This window comes from Caretta caretta, chromosome 24 (assembly GCF_965140235.1).
Source record: "Caretta caretta isolate rCarCar2 chromosome 24, rCarCar1.hap1, whole genome shotgun sequence".
NCBI classification, from domain to species: domain Eukaryota; kingdom Metazoa; phylum Chordata; order Testudines; family Cheloniidae; genus Caretta; species Caretta caretta.
The window spans coordinates 6,882,384-6,902,745 of NC_134229.1; the positions used below are offsets into that span (position 1 = coordinate 6,882,384).

The 20,362-nt window shown below is 49.0% G+C and overlaps 1 protein-coding gene across 2 annotated transcripts in view; it reads left to right on the top strand.

The window, feature by feature from the left end:
- Positions 1–461: 461 nt before the first annotated feature.
- PLEKHO1 (pleckstrin homology domain containing O1) overlaps positions 462–20,362 on the top strand; it is a 39,326-nt gene continuing 19,425 nt past the window's right edge. Inside the window, exons 1-2 of one of the 2 annotated variants that reach the window (XM_048827898.2) lie at positions 462–983; positions 1,795–1,941. In XM_048827898.2, the coding sequence (XP_048683855.1) occupies positions 954–983; positions 1,795–1,941 (177 nt within the window). In that variant the 5' untranslated portion in view covers positions 462–953. Of the gene's footprint in view, positions 984–1,496; positions 1,590–1,794; positions 1,942–20,362 lie in introns of those variants that run through there. The other variant, XM_048827899.2, reaches the window with a different exon arrangement.

Below are 20,362 nucleotides of genomic sequence, written 5' to 3' on the forward strand. Positions count from 1 at the left end.
CCCTCTATCTATCTATCTATCTATCTATCTATCTATCTATCTATCTATCCCCATTCACCCCCTCTATCTATCTATCTATCTATCTATCTATCTATCTATCTATCTATCTATCCCCATTCACCCCATCTATCTATCTATCTATCTATCCCCATGCACCCCCTCTATCTATCAACAAGGTATGTGAGCCCCAAAGGTACCACGGCACCAGTCCTGCCCTGTGATGGTTCGGGAATTATAGAACCCGGCGAAGGACCCCCCAAAATGAACAAAACACCAACCCCAGGCAAACCCCCGCCCCCACGCCAACCCCCCCTTTTCAGGGAGCGTGACAGCTAAACTCCGCATTATTGCCGCTTGAGCCCGTCTTTACCGGGCACCAGCCCTGGCGAAAAGCCCCCTCTCCCGTCCCCGCTCGTGGCTGCAGCAGATCCCAGCGAGGGGTGCTCCTGGCTGACAGGCGCCGCCGCGCCCTGTGCCCGGGCAAAGCGCCTTGCTCGCCTGGGACATCTGACAACTCCCAGCCCTGCCCAAGGCTCGCCCCGGCCCCTCCGAGCCAGCAGCGAGTCAGACACAAAGAAGAAACCCCTCTGCGGGCTGGGACTCGCCCCGTCTTCTGAAGTCGGGGACGTCACGCGCGCCTGGCTGTAGATGGAGCTGTGGGGTCCGAATCAGCCCTTCCGTGCAAACCCATGTGCCTGGCCATGGAGGTGTGTGTGGGCCACAGGGGCTGGCTGCTCTGTAGTGTAACTGGAGAGCTGCTGTGATCTACAAAGGGCGAGCAGAGAGAGGGGAGGGGCCCGGTGTATCTCCCATATACCCTCCCCCCTCATCCCCCCCCCACCACCCAAGAAAAGACACATCAACTCCGGCCTCATTGCTGTCAGGAGCTCCGCTCTGATCCCCCCCACCCCAAACCCCTCCCCCTCTCCCCTCCAGCCTGATCACACCAAGGAATGATGAAAAAAAATAATTCTACAAAAAGGGTGAGTTGAAACGGCTTCTTCTTTGGGGTGAGGGGTTCTGGGGTATTTGGGGTGTGTGTGTGTGTGTGTGTGTGTTTCTTTATTGTTCTGTTGAGACTTCCTCCCACCTCTCTTTGCAAAAAGAAAACCAAACAACAACAACAAAAACCCTGACCCACCCCTTCTTTCTTTCTCTCCAGCTTCACAGTCTCTTCCTCACTTGAAATTTGCCAGGAAATCCAGTCGTGTTGTGTAGTGTAAAAAAGGATGTAGGAGCATGCGGTTTTCATTTTGATTGCAAGGAAGGCATGAAACACACATAACAGACATTGTGTATCTCTCTGTGTCTCCTATATGGAGAGTCTCTGAGTAGCGCACCTATGGATGTATCTGTTTGCCTTTCGAGAGATGGCAAATAAAAACCTGCGCTTGCCTTTCACCCCCAGGAATAAATTCTTCTTCAAAGGCTCAAATATGCAATTTGCGCTGCAGTAAAAAATCAGTTAGTTGGAATTCCTCCCTCCCCGGTAGCAAATGCATGTTGGATGAGATGGATGCAACATCACAGCCGTTCTCGTCTCATGCACAGAATGAGATATAGCTTGTGATTTTTGCTCTATGCCTTGGGTATTATTATTTTTGCTTCGTGTCTGTAGGGGGGAATCTCTGCAGAGTGAAACTGGCAAAGTACCTAAGTCTCAGCATTGGTGGAGAGTGGGCAAGGTGGGGGTGGAGGGGGCAAACTTGGAGAAAAAGGCAGGGTGAAGGATAGGGGAATAAAACCCTCTAATAATCCCTTTTCTCTCTCTTCCTCCCCCTCCCTTTGTGTCAGGGGCCACAGGATGGAAACCAGCAATCCATGCAGCCAGAGAAGGTTGGCTGGGTTCGGAAATTTTGCGGGAAAGGCATTTTTAGGGAAATCTGGAAAAACCGTTATGTGGTTTTGAAGGGAGATCAGCTTTATATCTCAGAAAAAGAGGTAGGATTTGTTTAATATGTCTCTCCTCCCCGCTTCCCCCTGCAACCCATCCTCCCTTTGCCTTTTGAAAGCAAACTGAGCAGCCAAAGTGTTTATCCAACACCCCTTCGAAACCGGGGAGTCTCCATCCGTGGTGTTTATTAACCATCATGTAATTTGCTAGCTGGAGAGTTTCTATGGGGAATTCTCTTTTTGCTGTCTGGCTCTGCATTGTCAGTTCAAACAAGACCTGGGTTGGGTTTGTGTGTTGATTCTAACAACAACAACCACCACAACGGTGCCCTGGAGTCTCCCACAGAGGACTGGCGGGGAGACATTTTCCAGCGCCGATACATGAAACGATTTGCTTGGCAAATGTTAAAGCTGTTCATCTCTCCTTTCCCCATAGTCACGTATTTCCTTATGTCTGCCCTCTGTTATCGAGTTCCACAATGGCCTGGTTTGCAGCCTCGCGCCCTGATCGTTTTCCAAATGGAAATAACAGCAGGGTTAGGATGCCAGACAGACCGATTTACAAGTTGGGGTTTTAGGTTCCAAGCCCAGTCCCTTATCGCTCAGTTGTTTTTCCAAAGGAAAGGACACAAGTAAAGTTTAACCACTGCTTTGACATTCTGTTAGTGCAGAGGGTGGACAAAGCACCCCTGTCTCAGTTCCAACGGTCTGAGGGTTTTTGTTTTAATGTATTGGATTTTATTGGATGTGGCTTTCTGAGCACAGGCATTGCAATCTGTGACTGTCCTCATCTAGCAGGGGTTGGCTCATCCCTTCCCTGTTACACAGATGTTGGGATCGGTAAATCCACCCAATTGGGGGTTTTGTTTGTTTGTCTGTTTTAAACCAGATGGATCTTTCAAAATAAAATCTTGGTGTTAATTGGTGCCATGTGTACCATGTGTACCAGAAGCGAGGAGGGTGTCGGTGTCCGGACTGGGGTTACAGGTGTGAATGAGGATGGAGAGATAGGCCAGGATGTAGATAAACAATCAAATTCCTCGGCCAGGGGTGCTGAGAGCATTGAACAAAACTGTAAACCCTGTATATGATGGAATCCACTTCAAGCCAGGGGTTCAGAAGCATCCCCTGCACACCTAGTTCGAGCACCTATGCCCTTGGCCCCATCCCGCAGCACGGTTCACACCAGCAGCCCTTACTCATGTGTGTACAGCCAAGGGAAGGTCCCACTGCCTGCATGTCAGGTAACATTGCCCAGGTTATCGATAAGAAATAACGTGGCGCAGAGGGAGAAGGATCCTTTGGCAAAGAGGCTAATGACATCATTGAGCATGGCAGAGCATGTATGGATCTGAGTTTATTGCAATGGAGAGATGATTGGAGAACTAACTGGGGGGGAGCCTGGTCTGGGCTTCCCATCTATCAGTTTTTCACAACTCACTCCAAATATGCTCTCGATGGCCACAGAAACAGGGCATGGCTGGGGCTTATTCCTTGTAAATTAGGCCTGGGAACTAGGGGATCAGCACATTAGAAATGCACAGACCAAGAGAAAATAGACAAGAGAGGTAGATTAGCTACTGTAGCAAGATACTCTAGATGGAAAGACTGATTCTGATCATATGCTATACGGACAGACAGATAGATATGCAGATATGGAGACATAGATAGATCAGTGCATTAAATGGTTGGGAGAATGTTTCCTTATTCACTGCCCAGAATGCTACCATTGCATGTTAACTGCTCTTCTGCACGAGGGCCCTGATTCAGGGAAGCACGTAACCAAAAGTTTAACTTTGATCAACTTCTTCAACTCCAGTTGACTTGGATGGAATTTAAGCACATGCTTCTGTGTTTGCCTGAATCAGGGCCTAGAAGAGAAATTCACTTTGCTGCACATAAGCCAAAGGTGAGCTGTTTGCTTCACCCAGATACCGTGAGCCATCCCATCGGTGCAGGTAGGGAGGGGCTGGGAATAGCTTGTATTATTGGCAGACAATAATAACTGTAAATTTACAGTGAGCTGCAGGGATTATGCTGAAACAGGCAGGCAGATGTTTAATGGCGCTGGCAGGACGCTTTATGATTCTCTGAGCAGATGCGGTAACATCACCGGGACTGCTAACCAATATCCTCATTTGTAGCTGTCTAAGTGGTGTAGCTGAGTTTGTGCCTTTCCAGGCAGGAGGGCAGAAAGCCATGATTCAGGGGTGAGGATGTGGAGCTGGGGTCTGCAGATGTGGTCACCCCATCTCAAAAAAGATATATTGGAATTGGAAAAGGTTCAGAAAAGGGCAACAAAAATGATGAGGGGTATGGAACGGTTTCCATAGGAGGAGAGATTAATAAGACTGGGACTTTTCAGCTTGGAAAAAAGACGGCTAAGGAGAGATATGACTGAGGTCTATTAAATCATGACTGGTGTAGAGAAAGTAGATAAGGAAGTGTTGTTTACTACTTCTCATAACACAAGAACTAGGGGTCACCAAATGAAATTAATAGGCAGCAGGTTTAAAACAAGTAAAAAGAAGTATTTCTTCGCACAACGCACAGTCAACCTGTGGAACTCCTTGCCAGAGGATGTTGTGAAGGCCAAGACCATAACAGGGTTCAAAAAAGAACTAGATAAAGTCATGGAAGATAGGTCCATCAATGGCTATTAGCCAGGACAGGCAGGAATGGTGTCCCTAGCCTCTGTTCGACAGAAGCTGGAAATGGGCGACAGGGGATGGATCACTTGATCATTACCTGTTCTGTTCATTCCCTCTGGGGCACCTGGCACTGGCCACTGTTAGAAGACAGGATACTGGGCTAGATGGACCCTTGGTCTGACCCAGTAGGGCCATTCTTATGTTCTTATGTTGTGCAGGATCAGAAATCTCTGTAAACACCCATTTTTTCATGGTTTGTGTGTATAAAAAGATCTTCTGTACTTTCCACAGTATGCATCCGATGAAGTGAGCTGTAGCTCACAAAAGCTTATGCTCAAATAAATTGGTTAGTCTCTAAGGTGCCACAAGTACTCCTTTTCTTTTTGTGAATACAGACTAACATGGCTGTTACTCTGAAAACTGGTGAAATCCTGGCTCTTTTGAATCTAATGGCAAGCCCCCCATGGCCTTCACTGGGGCCAGGGTTTCACCCTAGCATGCTAGCCCTGGTTGGGGAGGAGGAAGCCTCTCCGGGGATGACCTATATGTAACCCATGTTGTGTAACCTTCCTGAGTCTGCAGGGGGAGAGACTGAAATAGCCAGGAGCTGAGAGGCCCCAGTGCACACGCTGGGTGCTTGTGAGCTTTGCGGCAGCTGTCCTGTCTGCGAGCCCACTGTGTGGGGGAGGGATCACCCCTCCCCACACCCACGGAGTGCAATGCAGGCTGGATTTTACTCTGTGTCTAACTTCCAGGACAGGCAGAGTTCCCCTCTTCCAATTTCCCCCATCCCGTGCATGCTCCTGGAGCACTGGGGGGCAAATAGACGGATCTTCTGGTTAGTGACCTACTGCCGGCTTGGTCAAGGGTTAATGTAAAGGCCCAGCCCGGCCTCTGGTACTGACACCTGAGTAGCCCGGGCCCAGGAATAGTAGCACTGCATGGGGCTGGGTTTTGAATGACTGTCACTGGAGCTACTTTCCTCTTCTTTGAGGAGCTACTTTCCTCTTCTTTGAAGGGCATGCGTCTCTGTGGTGTAGACAGGCCCAAGACTCTGCCCTGGGGTGCCATGCAATGGCCCTGGGCATTGCGGAGTAACGTGCGTGTCTGACTGAGAACTCGCGTGTTTGTACCCGAGTCTCAGTGATGATCACGTGAGTCTGTGCCAGCGAACGTGTACGTAGGGAGAAATAACACATCTATCCATTGCCTATCACCACAGTATCGGTGTGCCCTGAGCAGGTGTTTAAATGAGCAGTTTGTCTGCATCTGAACAGTCATGTGAATGCCAGTTTCTAAATGAATAATGTGTATCCGTGTCAGTGACCAGGCATGTATCGAATGGTAGGGAACAACAAGGCGTGTGTCACAATAAGCAATGTGTGTGAACGAACATGTGCATGGAAGACTGTGTGCATTTGGGTATGAGTAATGCGCGTTAGAGAACATGTGTGTGTCTACCTGGAAGAATAACATGTTTGTGGATATATATGTCTTAAAGGGGTAACGTCTGGCAGCATATGTCAGCATCAAAATGAATAATTTGTCTCTGTGAATGTGTGTGTGTGTTTGCATACATGAAGAGTGGGCACATGTGCAGGTGGGATATGTCTCTGTGAGTCTCAACATACGAATGAACATGCCTGGGGTGGAGCAATTCTCCCTCATGTGACATTCTGCGGACAAACAAGCAACATCTGTGTGTTCTGCCTGGGTGCATATGGTGCGTTCCATGTGCGTAAAACGGTCTCTCTCTGCACTTCTAAGTATGACACTCTTTTTAAACCAGATCTTGTGCAGTTTAGGATCTGACCCCGCTGTTTGCTCTCTTTTGGCCGTGGCTGGCCCTTGGATCTCTGGACATTCTAGAGAACAAATGCAAACTCACAAGAACGGATGGAAGGACATTTATAGCTAGCATTTCCTCCCGCTCCAAGCAGCAGGCCCGTAGCCAGTTCCCCATTCATCTCCTCTCTGAACCATAGGTCTTCCCCTTTGCTGGCCATCCTGTGCAAGCTAGCTTTCATGGAAACAGGTGCCTGCAGCGCCTACAAATAGGTTAATAAATCTGGGTTGGTCGAGCAGAGCAGAACGCAGCCTCTTTTGTTTTTTCACACACCAGATTACGCCCAATGGAGGAAATGGAGCCCCTGCTGTGTTTTCGTGCTGAGTTGAGATAGCTTTCCACTGACAACACTCTGCTATTAGGAAGGGGCTACAGGCAACCCCAATGAGGTGAAGGGGGACGATACAGCTGAGGAGGGATCGGAAGAGCAGGCCCCTCCAGGAGATGTGAGCGGGGATAGCTTGTGGAGGTTGCCTAGATGTTGGGGTAAAATCTCAGTCTCACTTCCCTGGGTAGTAGAGAGAGAGCATATGCTGATGGGAGACTAGATTCCAGGGTCTGTTACAAAAAGAACAGGAGTAGTACTCCTGTTCTTTTTGCGGCTACAGGCTAACACGGCTGCTACTCTGGAAAGGTTCTGTTACAGTAACAGCTCCTCAGCCGGTGTAAATTAGCATCGCTCCATCAAAGGCAGCTATGTGGATTTGCACCAGCCGAGAACCTGGGCCTCTTGCTCTTAAATCTCATATTAACTAGGAAACAAACCTTGATGTTGCCTGTCAATTTCTGTAAAATGGGGAGAATGACACTGCCCTCCTTTTAAAGGGCTGTGAGATCTACTGAGGAAAAGTGCTGGGTAAGAACAAGGGATTATTATTTAGGGGCCCACATAGGAGATGGGCTCTTCTGAAATCCGGACCCCACTGTGGGTTGAAACCCACAGCCATAGTGTATTGAGTTTTGTCAAGAAGAAATGTGAACAGTCTTAATGTAAGTTTGATCCCCACCCTTGTTTGGAATCTGTGCAAGACCTTCTCTGACCTGCACTGCCTCTAGTGCACCCTTTAATAAAGCCACGCACCTTTTGCTGGTTCATCGGCACACCAAACGCTAGCAGGGGCCGAAGGCTTTGTGTATCCCATTGCATCGACCTAACACACAAATCTTTAGCCGTTGCTGCAAATTGGTCCCATAAACGATGCAAAACCTTTGTTATTTTGCATTTGGTCGGTGGCCAGAAAGTTCCCAATAACAAAACACAGGCTGGTTGGAGTTGATTTCTGGTAAGCAGCAAGGCATTTTGCATTCCTTTCCCCTATCCCCCTCCCCAAACCCACATTTCTGGTAATTGTTCTGTTCTTTCTAGCACGGCTTTGTTATTGATTTACACTCGGGAATAACAGCCTGACTAACACAGCACACAGCTGGGCTCCTACCACTTCCTGCCAGGAAGCCCATGGCCATCAAAAATGGACTCTGTGCTCACAAGAAGTTAATGAGGAGGTGCTTTTCTGGTGGGCTTCCTGAAGCCGCTAATGCAAGCCTCGCCTCAGTGAGCTCGAGAGCCCTCGAAAAGTTGGCTGCACTCTTGGCTCGTGTTTGCTGCAGCCCGTCTGAACGCTGTTGAGCTGCATGTGCAGCCTGGGAGGTGTGTGTGGTGTTGTTTGTGTACGTTGTGCGTGTACAAGGTGGTGCTGCTTGTGCGTGTGTTTGGAACAGCACAGGCCACGGAGCTGGGGAGCCCATCCGGGCCAGAGCCCGACCGCTTTGAAGCACCAGGTTGCAGCGCTGCTCAGGTGTGGCCCGGCCCCATCAGGACAGTGGGGTGGCCGGGTCAAACCTGTGTGAGCGGTGGTGTGACCTGGCACATGGGGTTGCAGCTGTGCTCTTCACCTGGCACGCCCCAGCCCCCGAGGAGGAGCGTGTGTTGACTCCGCACTGCCGCTTGTGAGGAGTGGGCTTGTTGCGTGTGTTTGGGGGAATGTGCACAGTGCGTGAGCGGTGGCGTGTCTCCTCGAGCGTGGCATGAGTGTGCCGTCGCGTGCGTGCATGCTTACGGGCGTTGGAAGGCGTTACAGGTGGCGCTGTCGTGTGAGCATGCATGGGTGTGACAGTTCTGAACGGCCCACCTTCCACGCACCCACTTCGTCCTCTGGACCGGCGTGGCTGAGGGTAGTTAGCACGGGAGGCTGGGAACTGTTCCCTCCATCCTGGCCTATTCCTGTTTTTGCCCTCCCTTATCCAACTTCCTCCCCGCCACCTCTCCATTCTCAGAGTCTAGTCCCTTCCCCTCCATCAACCCCTCCGCTGTGCCCTCTGCAGCAGATCCCACACTCTATCCTGTCTATCCTCCCACCCTCCTGTCTTCTCCCTAGGGACAGGGCTGGAGAACCCAGGAGAAGCACTGAGATCTCAGCCTGTACTTAACCTGCTCAGCAAAGAGTTTCCTTTGGGTTTGCTACACTGGAGTCCTGTCTCTGCCCTAATGCTGCTGCTCAAAAGGTCCTCGGGGAGGAAAAACATATGGGATTTCCCAACAGAGGGGACATGCCAAGAGCGGCCCAGGGTAGACATGCATGGCAGAGCCTGGTTCGTGCTCTAAGAGATGCCTGATGGGTCACTTTAGGGTCTGATAACTCACTTTGCATCAGTCCATGTTGTGTCATGGTGGTCCCAGGCCCCAGCATTGTCTGGACAAATATCATTCTGCACAAATATCTGCACAAATGTCATTAATTTGCTGGTGGAAGGTACCGGCCCGAAGGCTGCTCTGTTCACAGCTGGTACAGCGTTAGAGGGGTGCTCTAAGCTAGAAGCCAGTGCAGCCTCATTGATAAGGACAGGACCTCTGTAGACCTGGGTTCTATTCCAGCCTCTGCTGCTGACCTGCTGGGTGATCTTAAGCAAGCCTCTTCCCTGCTCTGTGCCTCAGTTTCCCTGGTGTCTGTCTCAAGTGTAAGCTGCATTTGGGCCTTCGTGTAGATGAGTGCCAGGCCCTCTAGATTTAGTTCGCTTGATGATAATCAGAAGAGTTACCCCCAGCAGCCTTTGAGAACAGGTTTTTTGCTTCCTTGGCCCAAGTTTCTGCCCAACAAGGCCTGGGCCAGGTAGTTAGATTCCTGTACCCCGTGCCCAGCTGGGGATATTATCTCTCGCTGCGCTTTAGCGCTGACGCTGCAGTGCTCGGGGGGTGGCAGGAGGCAATGAGAAGGGTGTGGAATGTGGGGGGCGAGGGTGAGGAATGGGGAGGATCTGACCCACTGCCAGAGTTTTAATAACGCATGAGTGGTGACTTCAGCAAAATACCACCTGCTAGTGGCAAACCGAATTAGCTCCTGTGGACTCACTGCTCTGCCGACAAGGGCCTGATCTGGAGCCCCAGCAGCTCCCGCTAACTTCAATCTTTAGGTGCCTAAATCCCTTTAAGGATCTGGTCCTATGTCTCTGTGCAGCCCCCACTGCATTGCCACCTGCATCTTGGCTGGGCTCTCTAGAAGCTCCTGTAACATAAATCATCATCCTCATCATTGTAAGTGTCGTTAGTGGATGTTCCATTCATGGAACACTCCTCCCCGCTGTGGCCTTCGCTCTTATTTATTATTTCAGTGCTTATGAAAGGTGCCAGATTGATCCCTGGGAGAAGGAATCCCTTTGTATGCACAGAGCGAGGCAGCAGCTGAGCAATCTTCCCCAGCAGCCACGCCGCAGCCCTGCCCTGGGAGCATGGAGATCTGTCTCCCTGGCCCATTCGCCCCTTGGCCTTTCTACGGTGACTGCCTACACAGGGGGGCCCTAGACAGTGATGCATTTGGGCACATCTGTGCTTTGAGCTGAAGGTGTGATTTCTTGCTGGAGGAGACACACCCATGCTAGCCACAGCAGTGGGAAGAGCTAGCCACCCTGAATCGGTCCCTATCCCAGACGCTAGGCACATACTCAGGGACTTAGCTGTTCCTGTCCCTTCTCCACCACTCTGTTTCTGGTGCGAGTAGGCCTGCTTGAGCTGGGAATCACATCCCCAGCCCAAAGCTTTGACATATCCTATGACTGTTCCCTCTAAGCTGTGTGCGTGTGCGTGCACACACAGATCCTAACCCTGCGCACACGGCGAAACACCACGCGCACAAACCGATGCACAGAAGCACAAAAATTTGCACAGAAGAAATTTTTTGTGCACACGGCCTGTCAAAAATTAGAGGGAACATTGTGATCTGTGCACTAAGCTGAGACCCACCAACTCATTACACCCAACAGCTATTAGATAGTAGTGATTGCCAGCCCCTCCCAACCAGGACCAGATGGGAGCTAATGACCCCAACCAAAATCCCATTCCCAATTCCTTGAGCCATTCAGCTTCTGGGTTGCTACAGTGTGGGCTGCCACGGGGAACCCTAGCATAGGTGGGTCTGAAAAAAATTCCTCTCTCCCTGCTGCTGACATGGGTCTTTGCAAATGCCCTGCTGGGCTGAGTTTGATCTTGGGAATGACTTTTGCTGACCAGGAACGTGCAAGAAAGAAAAATAGTCGAGCCAAGGGAGAAAGCGGGACTTGGAGAGGAGGAGGGGACAGGGAAGGATGCAAGATATTCAGAGCCTTCAGCTGCATGATGCTCACACTTCACAGCCCTAAAACATTCACCTAGGAACTGCTCTGTCAGCAAAGACCGCTAGCTGTTTAGCCCAGTGCAGATGCTGGCCTGTAAGGGCTGATACCAGGGCTTAATTTGTGCCGGGGCTTGCCAGGGCTGAGCCCTGGCACCTCTAGGCTTGGCAGTTCATAGCCTGGGCACCTCTTTCATTACAAATTAAGCACTAGCTGATACCACCCCTACAGTCTGTTCAGACCCTTCCCTCAGGGCGCAGTTTGATTTTCCAAAGGAAAAACTCACAAAGTAACAACCAGCAGGACAGTGGGGTGGGAGGAGGTATTGTTTCATATTCTCTGTGTGTATATAAAGTCTGCTGCAGTTTCCACGGTATACATCTGATGAAGTGAGCTGTAGCTCACGAAAACTCATGCTCAAATAAATTGGTTAGTCTCTAAGGTGCCACAAGTACTCCTTTTCTTTTTGCGAATACAGACTAACACGGCTGTTCCTCTGAAACAAAACCAAGGTATTCCTCCCCCAGCAGAGCCCAGCAGGCTGTCCTCAGAACCCCCTTACTTCTTGTGGCTCTCCTCATCTGAGTAGCTTGATCTGTCCCAGCTTGATCTGTCTGAAGCAAGAGGGTTATTTGTAGTGACTGGACCATCTGAGCACTCCCCAGCAGGAATGGATCCGATGTGGTGATCTGAGGCAAACTGCCTTTCACGGGGCTGTATCCTGCCTTCCTGAATCCCCTGTGGAGTTTCCACTGGATGCAGCATTCTCTTTCACAGCCCCCTGAGAGGTACGGCACTGTCATTCTCCCCATTGTACAGATGGGGGAACTGAGGCATAAAGAAATTAAATGACATGCCTAGGGTCATCATGGCACCATGTCCCCAGGACTCCTGAGCTAATGTAACTCAGGATTTCTCATTAGCAAAGAGACTTTTTAGAGGCCTTCTAAGCTCTTGAACTCACATATATCATGTGGCTGGGGGTTCCAAAGGTAAATTTTTGATTTTGTTAAAAAAAATTCCTATGATCAGTTTTCAGCGGGGTTGCCTTTTGGTTGCACTGAGCAGCTCCTTGGTCTTATCAGAAAGGGTCAATTGAAGCATGTGATCTAGTTCTCTGTCCCACTCATTGTTCTGTAGGCCTTTATCAGGGATACGTAAATTTAAAGAGGCACTGGACTTCTTTCAGACCTGCTGTCTTTTGGAAGAGATGTGAAAAACCCTGGTATGTGGTATTCAAGATCCCTGGGGTCATTGTAGTTACTAGGGCATTTTTCACAAGAGCTGGTGTGTCCTAGCCAAACTGTAATTCAAGGGGTTTACATTCTGCCTTCCTATATTCCCCCTGGAGTTTCAAATGGTGACACTATTCATTTCACTTCCTGCCCCAAACTGCTGTATGGTGTTAAACAGCTCACATTTTCCAGTGAGAGGGGCCTGCATTTCAGTGCTGAGGGGACATTTAGGACCCAAAGCACCAGATAAATATGAGGCTTAGTCTTCTGATCTAAAGATATACTGAAGTCTCGCTATGTGTACAGGGTAACTTAACTCATTCAGGGAAGCAGTGTGCCCTATGGGACAGGTCACTAAACTGGGACTCGGGGCTCCTGGGTTCTATTCCTGGCTCTGCTGCTGGGTGTCTGTGGGCAAGTCACTGCCTCTCTCTTTGCCTCGGTTTCCCTATCTGATGCTATCACAGATTCCAAGGCCATTCTGATAATCTAGTCTGATCTCGTGTATATCACACGCCATAGAACTTCCCCCAAAATAATTCCTAGAGCAGATCTTTTAAACCAATCTCCTTGGTAAGGAACTTTGAAATCTACTAATGGAAAGTGCCAGATGAGAGCTATGGACTATTATTATTCATGTAATTATTTTCTGGTTATCCTCTGCTATCAGGTAGGCAGGTAGCTAAATGCATAGGGCCAGACCAAATTCACAGTCCACTTTGGTCAGTTTGACGGTCATAGGATTTAAAAAATCGTAAATTTCATTATTTCAGATATTTAACTCTGAAATGTCATGGTGTTCTAACTGCAGGGGTCCTGATCCAACTCTGAAGGCAGCAGTGCAGAAGTAAGCGTGGCATGGGACAGTTTTGCCACCCGTACCTCTGCTCTGCTGCTGGCGGGGTGCTCCCTTCAGAGCTGGGCGCCCGGTCAGCAGCTACCGCGCTCTGGCTTCCCAGCTCTGAAGGCAGCACAGAAGTAAAGGTGGTAATACTGCGACCCCACTACAATAACTTTGTCCCTCCCCCACACACACAACCGTCTTTTTGATCAGGACCCCCAATTTGAGAAATGCTGGTCTCCCCTGTGAAATCTGTATAGTAAAGGGTAAAAGTACACAAAAGACTAGATTTGATGGTTCATGACATGTTTTTCATGATTGTGAATTTGATAGGGCCCTATAGATGCATAGTGCATTCGCGCATCAGACAACTGAGGATCAAAACCTACAGGTACTGCAAACTTGGATTAATGGCGCACCTGACATAAGGATAACATCACTCTTCACTGGGTCATTTCATCACCGTATTGTCTACACTAATTACCTCTCTGTCCACTGAATTGGATCTGCTTGGCAAAGGAAAAGAAACTCCTTAGCTACTTAAGCTCTTTTCTGAAGTTAGAAGGTGAAGTGGGGAAGCCTCTCGTCTTGGTACTAATGAATTCTATTCTCAGTTCTGTGTGGCAGGGGCCGTCTTTTTGTTCTGTGTTTGTACAGTGCCTAGTACCAAGGGTCCTGGCCTATGGCTGGGATTCCCAGTGGCTATTATGATAATATCACCATCATCTCAATGCATTGAGTTTTAGCTTTAAGAACCAGGGACTCCAATCAAGGACCAGGCTCACTATAATAAGAATCCCAACATCTCATCAAGCACTTTCCATCTGCAGATCTCACAGCACTTTACAAAGGAGAGCTAGTATTATTCTTCCCATGAGACAGATGGGGAAACTGACACACAGAAAGGTGAAGTGACTTGCACTAGGTGACAGAGCATTTACAGCCCAGATGTCAGACCTGTGATGGGTGTGGTTAGACATTGATAGATGTTTGGCTGCGTGTGTGTGTTCCCTCTGTGTGATGCCCCAGCCCTGCATAGATAGCTGGCACGGCAGACCTTGAGTGAACCACCCAATGACCACAAGATCCGGTAAGGGACGAAGGCACCCAGCCAGGTTTATTAGTATCCCGCAGACTCTACTGGACCTTGATACATGTATGCCCATAACAATGGACCAGCTCAGTGAACGGCAGGACTTTCCAGACAAAGATACTTCTTCCTCTGAGATACATCTTTATGCCCCGATACAAACAAGTTAGTATTGCTTCTTTGACACAGCTAGTTACTGCCTCCTGACATTGCTAGTTATCACCCATCATCTTGTACATGTTGGTTTGATTAAAACATCTCTGTTACATACTGACATCCTGATCCTATCTTTTAGGAGGGGTCAGTGTGTTCCTGTTATCCTTGGGGAATGTTTTTGTACCATCCTTGATACCGGGATGTTCTGGTACCACTTGATATCGGGATGTGTTTGCGTGAGCACTCTGTGCCTAGCACGTCTTAGGAATGTTTTATTTCTGCAATATCAGCCCTGTTCTTGTGAGCAGGTCCTGACTCATACCAGGGCTCTGATACAGGGGCTTATGTGTCAGGCCCTCTTCCTACTACAATGGGCAGCTAGAAAGGGACAGATAGGATGGGGAGGAGGATGAGGCAACAAAATGAACACGATGTAGCATAATGTAAGCTTGGCTCGTTGCTTGCCTGACCAATACCCACTTAACGCCCCTGTAGACTCCTTTTCATTTTGGGCCACGTTCTGCCTGATTAAATTATTCTTACTATGTATTAGCTGTGTTATGGTAGTGCCTAGGAGACCCAGCCATTAGCCAGGACACTGCTGTGCTTGGTGCTGTACAAACACAGATTACAAAGACCGTCCCTGCCCCAAAGAGCTACCAGTCAAAGGGAAACCTGTGCAAATCCATTGGCTTCAGTGACGGGGCATGGATGACAAAAGAGGGCAGTGGATCTGAGTGTAATGAAACACGCCAGATCAATAGCACTGGAGACCTCAGGTCTCCACAGACCAAATACAGCAGCAGGGCAAGTGTCCTCCCCAACCTGCGTTGGTTACATGTCTCACCCCTGCCTGGGAGAGAACCCCCTCTAAGAGGGAGCAGGGAGCTCGATCTCCATTTGCATCCTTGCCTGGAAAGAATCAGGCTGATTTTCATGGTGGCATTACCCCCTAGGACCTGGGCTGAGACCCAACCAAACTCATTTCACATAAGCCAATACACAGGCAAAGATTTTCAGCAACTGAACGGGGAAAAATTTGAAGACAAAATGCTCAAGGAGAAAGGCTGCATATCCCATTCCCAGTCTCCAGGGACAGCCTTCCTTGCTTTACCGTGTTTCAAGAAAGCAGATCAGATTAGCTAGAGAGATTAGATCATGGGTGTTTATATGGATACATTATTAGAGTAGTACAAAGAATATAGATTAGAATTATGCTAATCATAAATCATCATGTTTTTACCTTCTATTTTGTTTCTTGCAAAAAATTAAGTGGCTAGAGACTTTGGGTGCCTGGTCTCAGCACTCTGCAAATCAAGCCCCTTTAAGGGTGTTTCAGGTTCGGCTCCCCCAGAAAAGAGGTCCCCAAAATCACTACTCACTTTTGAAACTCTAAGCCCCAAACTCTTTCAACTGGGAAAAAAAATCGAACAATCCCAATGAACATTCTGAGTTTGGGGTTAACTCCGGAGAGGCAGAGCCAACCAGAGCTGCGATTAACTGAGATGGGTCATTCTGAGAAAAGCAAAAATCAAGAGCTTTATTCCACTCCTCGCTGTTCTCCTTACAGATCACTCGAGCTGATGGAGAAATTGCACTTTATTCCCTGGTAGGAATAGCCGCAGTATTTCATTAAGCCTCTTCGGCTGCATCCTTCCTAGGTCCTCTAGGCAACCTGAAATGTTCTTCCAAAGAAACATATGTTGTTTGAATTCTGAAAAGACATAGGGTCAGGTTCTCTGCTGGGGTCATTGGCAGTCCATCCTAATCAATGGAAATGCTCCATTTTACACAAGAAGAGAATTGGGCATATCCCATATAACCCTCTTCTTCTGCATGTCTCGGGGAGCACTGGGAATCTGGAGAAACTGAGGGTTGGCCTGAATGGTGGGGCTAGATCATGCCAAAAACACCATACTGAATGGAACAGTGCGAAGCGGAGAGAGACACACTAGCTCAGAAGAGGCTATATGCCTGGAGCCCCGTCTTTAAGGCGATAGATAGCCAGCCTTGTGAACTACTTGGCATTCAAGCAATTGTGCTGGCTGAAGACTAGCCTCTTTAAAAAAGACCGTTCTCAGGCAAAGGCAGTGGCAGCTCTTAAGGGACAGAACCAAACTGCAGGCAACTGGGACACTCAGTTCACTGGGATTTGATAACTCGGGCTTTGCCAAGGGTGATTGTTTCAGGTGATTCATTTCAGAGGGTGTATTTGTCAGTGTTCCCTTCTCTGACATGCGGCTGAGGACTCATGGATGTAATACATTTCCACCCACTTGCCCCTTTTTTCTGTCAGTCTGACTTTCCCACATGGGGCAGAGGTGGCCGGCTGGTACCTTTGAAATACCGAAGTGGATGGTTCCCTGTGAGGTTCTCTCTTTGGCCTTGCAGTTTGCTCACTGAATCCACCATCCAGGTCATTTTGCTTCTCTGCTTATTTCTCTCGCTACATCTCGAGGCAGCAGGGAGGTGGGAGGGATCAGCTGTTGAGTCCTGTTGTGATCCGAGGCTTGGGCACCTTTGGCAGCTTGTGAAAACAATGTCACAGGTGTGAAAAGCACGTCACCGCTAAGGGACCGGATTTCTCAGTGCCACCAGGTCCCCTTCACACCACTCTGGCAGCACAAAGGCACCTTCAAATGGGCGTAAATTACAGCTCCACTCAGTTTACGTCCCCTTTCCAATGCCAGAGCCTTGGAATAAATGAGAACCAGGCCCTGGGTATTTATAGTGATACAGATTCAAGCTGGGATTTTCAAAGCATCCAGCTCCCCAAAATCCATCCCTGCGAACAGGAGTGAGTTGTGTCTTCCCACCCCCACCCCGGAAATCAGTGGGAGTGCTTCCGGGGGCATCAAGCTGGAGCAACGGGCACAAGTAACCAGCAGAAAACAAAATATTGACTTGCTGCTCATTAGTGAGCCTCCTCCATTCTGTGCGCTGACTGAGGCAGGGATCCTGAGGGAAAAACAGTCAGTGATCATGGAACTAAAGACAGTGTTCATGTAATTGCGGACGGTATTATAAAAGGGGGCCAAATTAAACCAACCACGCTTATCACACGTACCACAGGTTGACAATTGCTGCTGTGTATTACAGTTATTCATGCCACGGTCTATTCTAGTGATCCATTGTGATGCATTCTCTGTAAAGATTGGCTGCATCTGGATCTGGATTTCAGTGCGCTAAGCTACAGGGGTGCACTGATATTGAGGTGTTTGCTCAACCCATCAGCAAGACAGGGGTCATTTGCAAACCGTGAATCCAATCCCACGTTTGATTTTTAACCTCCTCAGAGATCAAGAGTGGCTAAATCCAGGGTTTTGGTTTCGGCCTGTTGTGCACTTGAGTTCTCTAGAGCTTTGTAGGCGTTAATCTGTGCCAGAAGCAAGACATTTGAGATGCACTTTCTCCATTGCCCGTGACAGGTGGCAAACCTGACAGTGATGGGGTGAGCTCTTGCGTGCATGAAAGGACTTATGGGTCAGTGAAGTCCCATTGGCCTAAATGAGGCAACATCTGGAATTATGAGTAATTTGTTGGCTGGAGTGTGACAGCAGGGGGGTCTCTTTGCCCATCGCAAGTGAACAGGGCAGCGATCAACAGGATCCCTCGAAAGAGACGGTATTTTGGAAGATACTGGCGGTACATAAAAGCTCTACAGTGCACAGACTATGGGATCTAGCCCATAGTTGGGTTTTATTTATATACTGCCTTGTTCAAGTATGGATAGATAGATACTTACATGGTTTCCATGGCAATCTTTGCTCAAACTCCATTACAAAGCCCCATGACTGCATGTAGGGCACAATTCTGCTTCTGCTGATAATCAGTGGGAGCTGGGCACCTAACTCATATAGACTCCTTTGAAAATCCCATCCTATAATGGGGGAAGGCTCAGACTAGATGAAGCCTGGAGTCCCAGGAGCCTGGCCAGGGCTCAGGCCCTGTTGTACACAAGAGGCCAAACCCTTTTCCCAGCCCCCAACCCAATGTATCCACCTGGGCGGTCAGGAATTCCCCTGGGGAGGAATGCATGGGCTGATCCACAGCCACTGCTCCCCTCCAGGTGTCCCCTCTTCCATAAAGGCCTTAAAGTGGATGTAAGTTACAGTTATACCCACATTAAGGGCCCTTTGCACTGGAAGGGTGGCCCAGTGGTTAGGGAACTAGCCTAGGCCCTAGGATCAAGTTCCTACTCTAGCACATACTTTCTCTGTGACCTTGGGCAAGCCACTCCCTCGCTCTGTGCCTCAGTTTCCCCATCTATACCATGAGGATAATAGCACCGCCCTGCCCCACAGAGGGCTGTGAGGATAAATACATTAGAATCTATGATAATGGGGGTCATATAGGTGCATAAGTATGGTGGATGCTGCATAGAGGGACCATAGTATAAATGCAAATCAGCCCTGAAAATGCATTCTCTTCTGAAGGGGTTGCATAAACACACTGTGTGTGGAAGCAGCTGATGAGCTGGGCTAGCAGTCCATGTCCACCATTAATTGTCTGGGTTCCAGGCTGCTGTACCCTGTGCTCTGAAGTTTTGTGCTTTGATGGTTTTTTCTTGTTCACCTCTTCGTGATAGGTGAGGCCCAGCAACAGGGGAAGTGGCTTCTTTGCCATATCAGAAACCTGGGACTGGCTCCTGAATCAGCTGTCGTGGCTGCTGTAATAATGCAGCCAGGTTAAAAATAGCAAGTGCTAATCTTTATCCTCCAGAACTTTTGTTGTGCCATCTTTCGAAAGGCACTGAGCGCTAATGTGATTGCATCTGCTAATCTAGAGACACACGCCCACTCGCTTCCAGACGCTCCGGCTCACGCATGCACACACACAACGGGACACAAGCGCGTGCACAAAGATGGAGCGCCCCTTGCTGACGCTGGTGTCACTCAGGATCAGTCTGGCTCAGCGGGGTCAACAGGGGGACACTGGTGTAAAAATGATACAGAAGGTGGAGTGTGCCTGAATTTTAGCTCAGCAGATCGTGCGCAGTGTTTTGGCACCGTTTGGAGTTGATTTTCGAGGCAGGGAAACAAGACCAAAGCCATGTTTTTCAATATAGAACTAGATATATTCCTTCCTCCAGCCTATGCCCGCTGTCTGGTCTGATGCATAAGTGGCAGGGAGGGGTGTTAGCCAGGGCAAGGATGTGACCAGTTATGAGAGTCCAAGGGAGAACTGTAGCTTTTTCCGACAGGTCTGTCTGCAGATAATGGCCACCGTTTTGTGTGTGTAACCTGCTGCGTGGCACACAGCTCTCTGCAAACCCACCCCGCAAGCCAAGGAGTGGGATCTTATTCGTCTCACAAAACGGGGCAAAAGGTTTGGTTCTCTTGGATGGGGCAGGGGGTTCTTGGGACTTATGGTCCACGAGGGGGCCCTGATTTTGGAGGCCCCATTTAAGACTCCCAAGGAGCTTGATTTTCAGACCTGAGCAGCTACCTCTGCTGGTGACTTCCTTTGGTGTTGTGGAAGCCCTGCCCAAGCTGTCTCACATGGGGATCCCAAATACTGAGGAACCCCGTACCCATCACCGCTTTAGGAAACACTGGCCATGAGCTCTAAGCCCGTGGGGGGGCCGTTAATGGCTTCCTTACAGTACGTGTTGCAATTTACATGGCTAATTTCATTGTGTGTACGGCTTTTAAAAATTATAACAGTGCCTAGCGCTTGGGCTGTGATTTTGAGGGGCCTAAGGAAGTTGGGCGCTCTGCCCCCCCCCCACCCCCTTGAAATCCCTCAGGAATCAAGGAGGAGATTTTCATAAGGGTCTAAATAGAGGAGCACAAGGCAGATTGACTTTGAAAATCCCAGACTAGGTTAGAAATCAATGGAGCAGATTTTCAAAGTTCAAAGGACGGTTAGATAGAATTTGACCTTCAATGGGAATCAGGTCCCTGTGATAGTTATAGGACCCCACATCACTGTAGTACCTGAGCAGCACCTCACAATCTTTAATATAGTGATCCTCACAACCCCCAACTCTCCGAGATAGAGTGCTATTATACAGAGGGGAAACTGAGGCAGACAAAGTGACTTGCC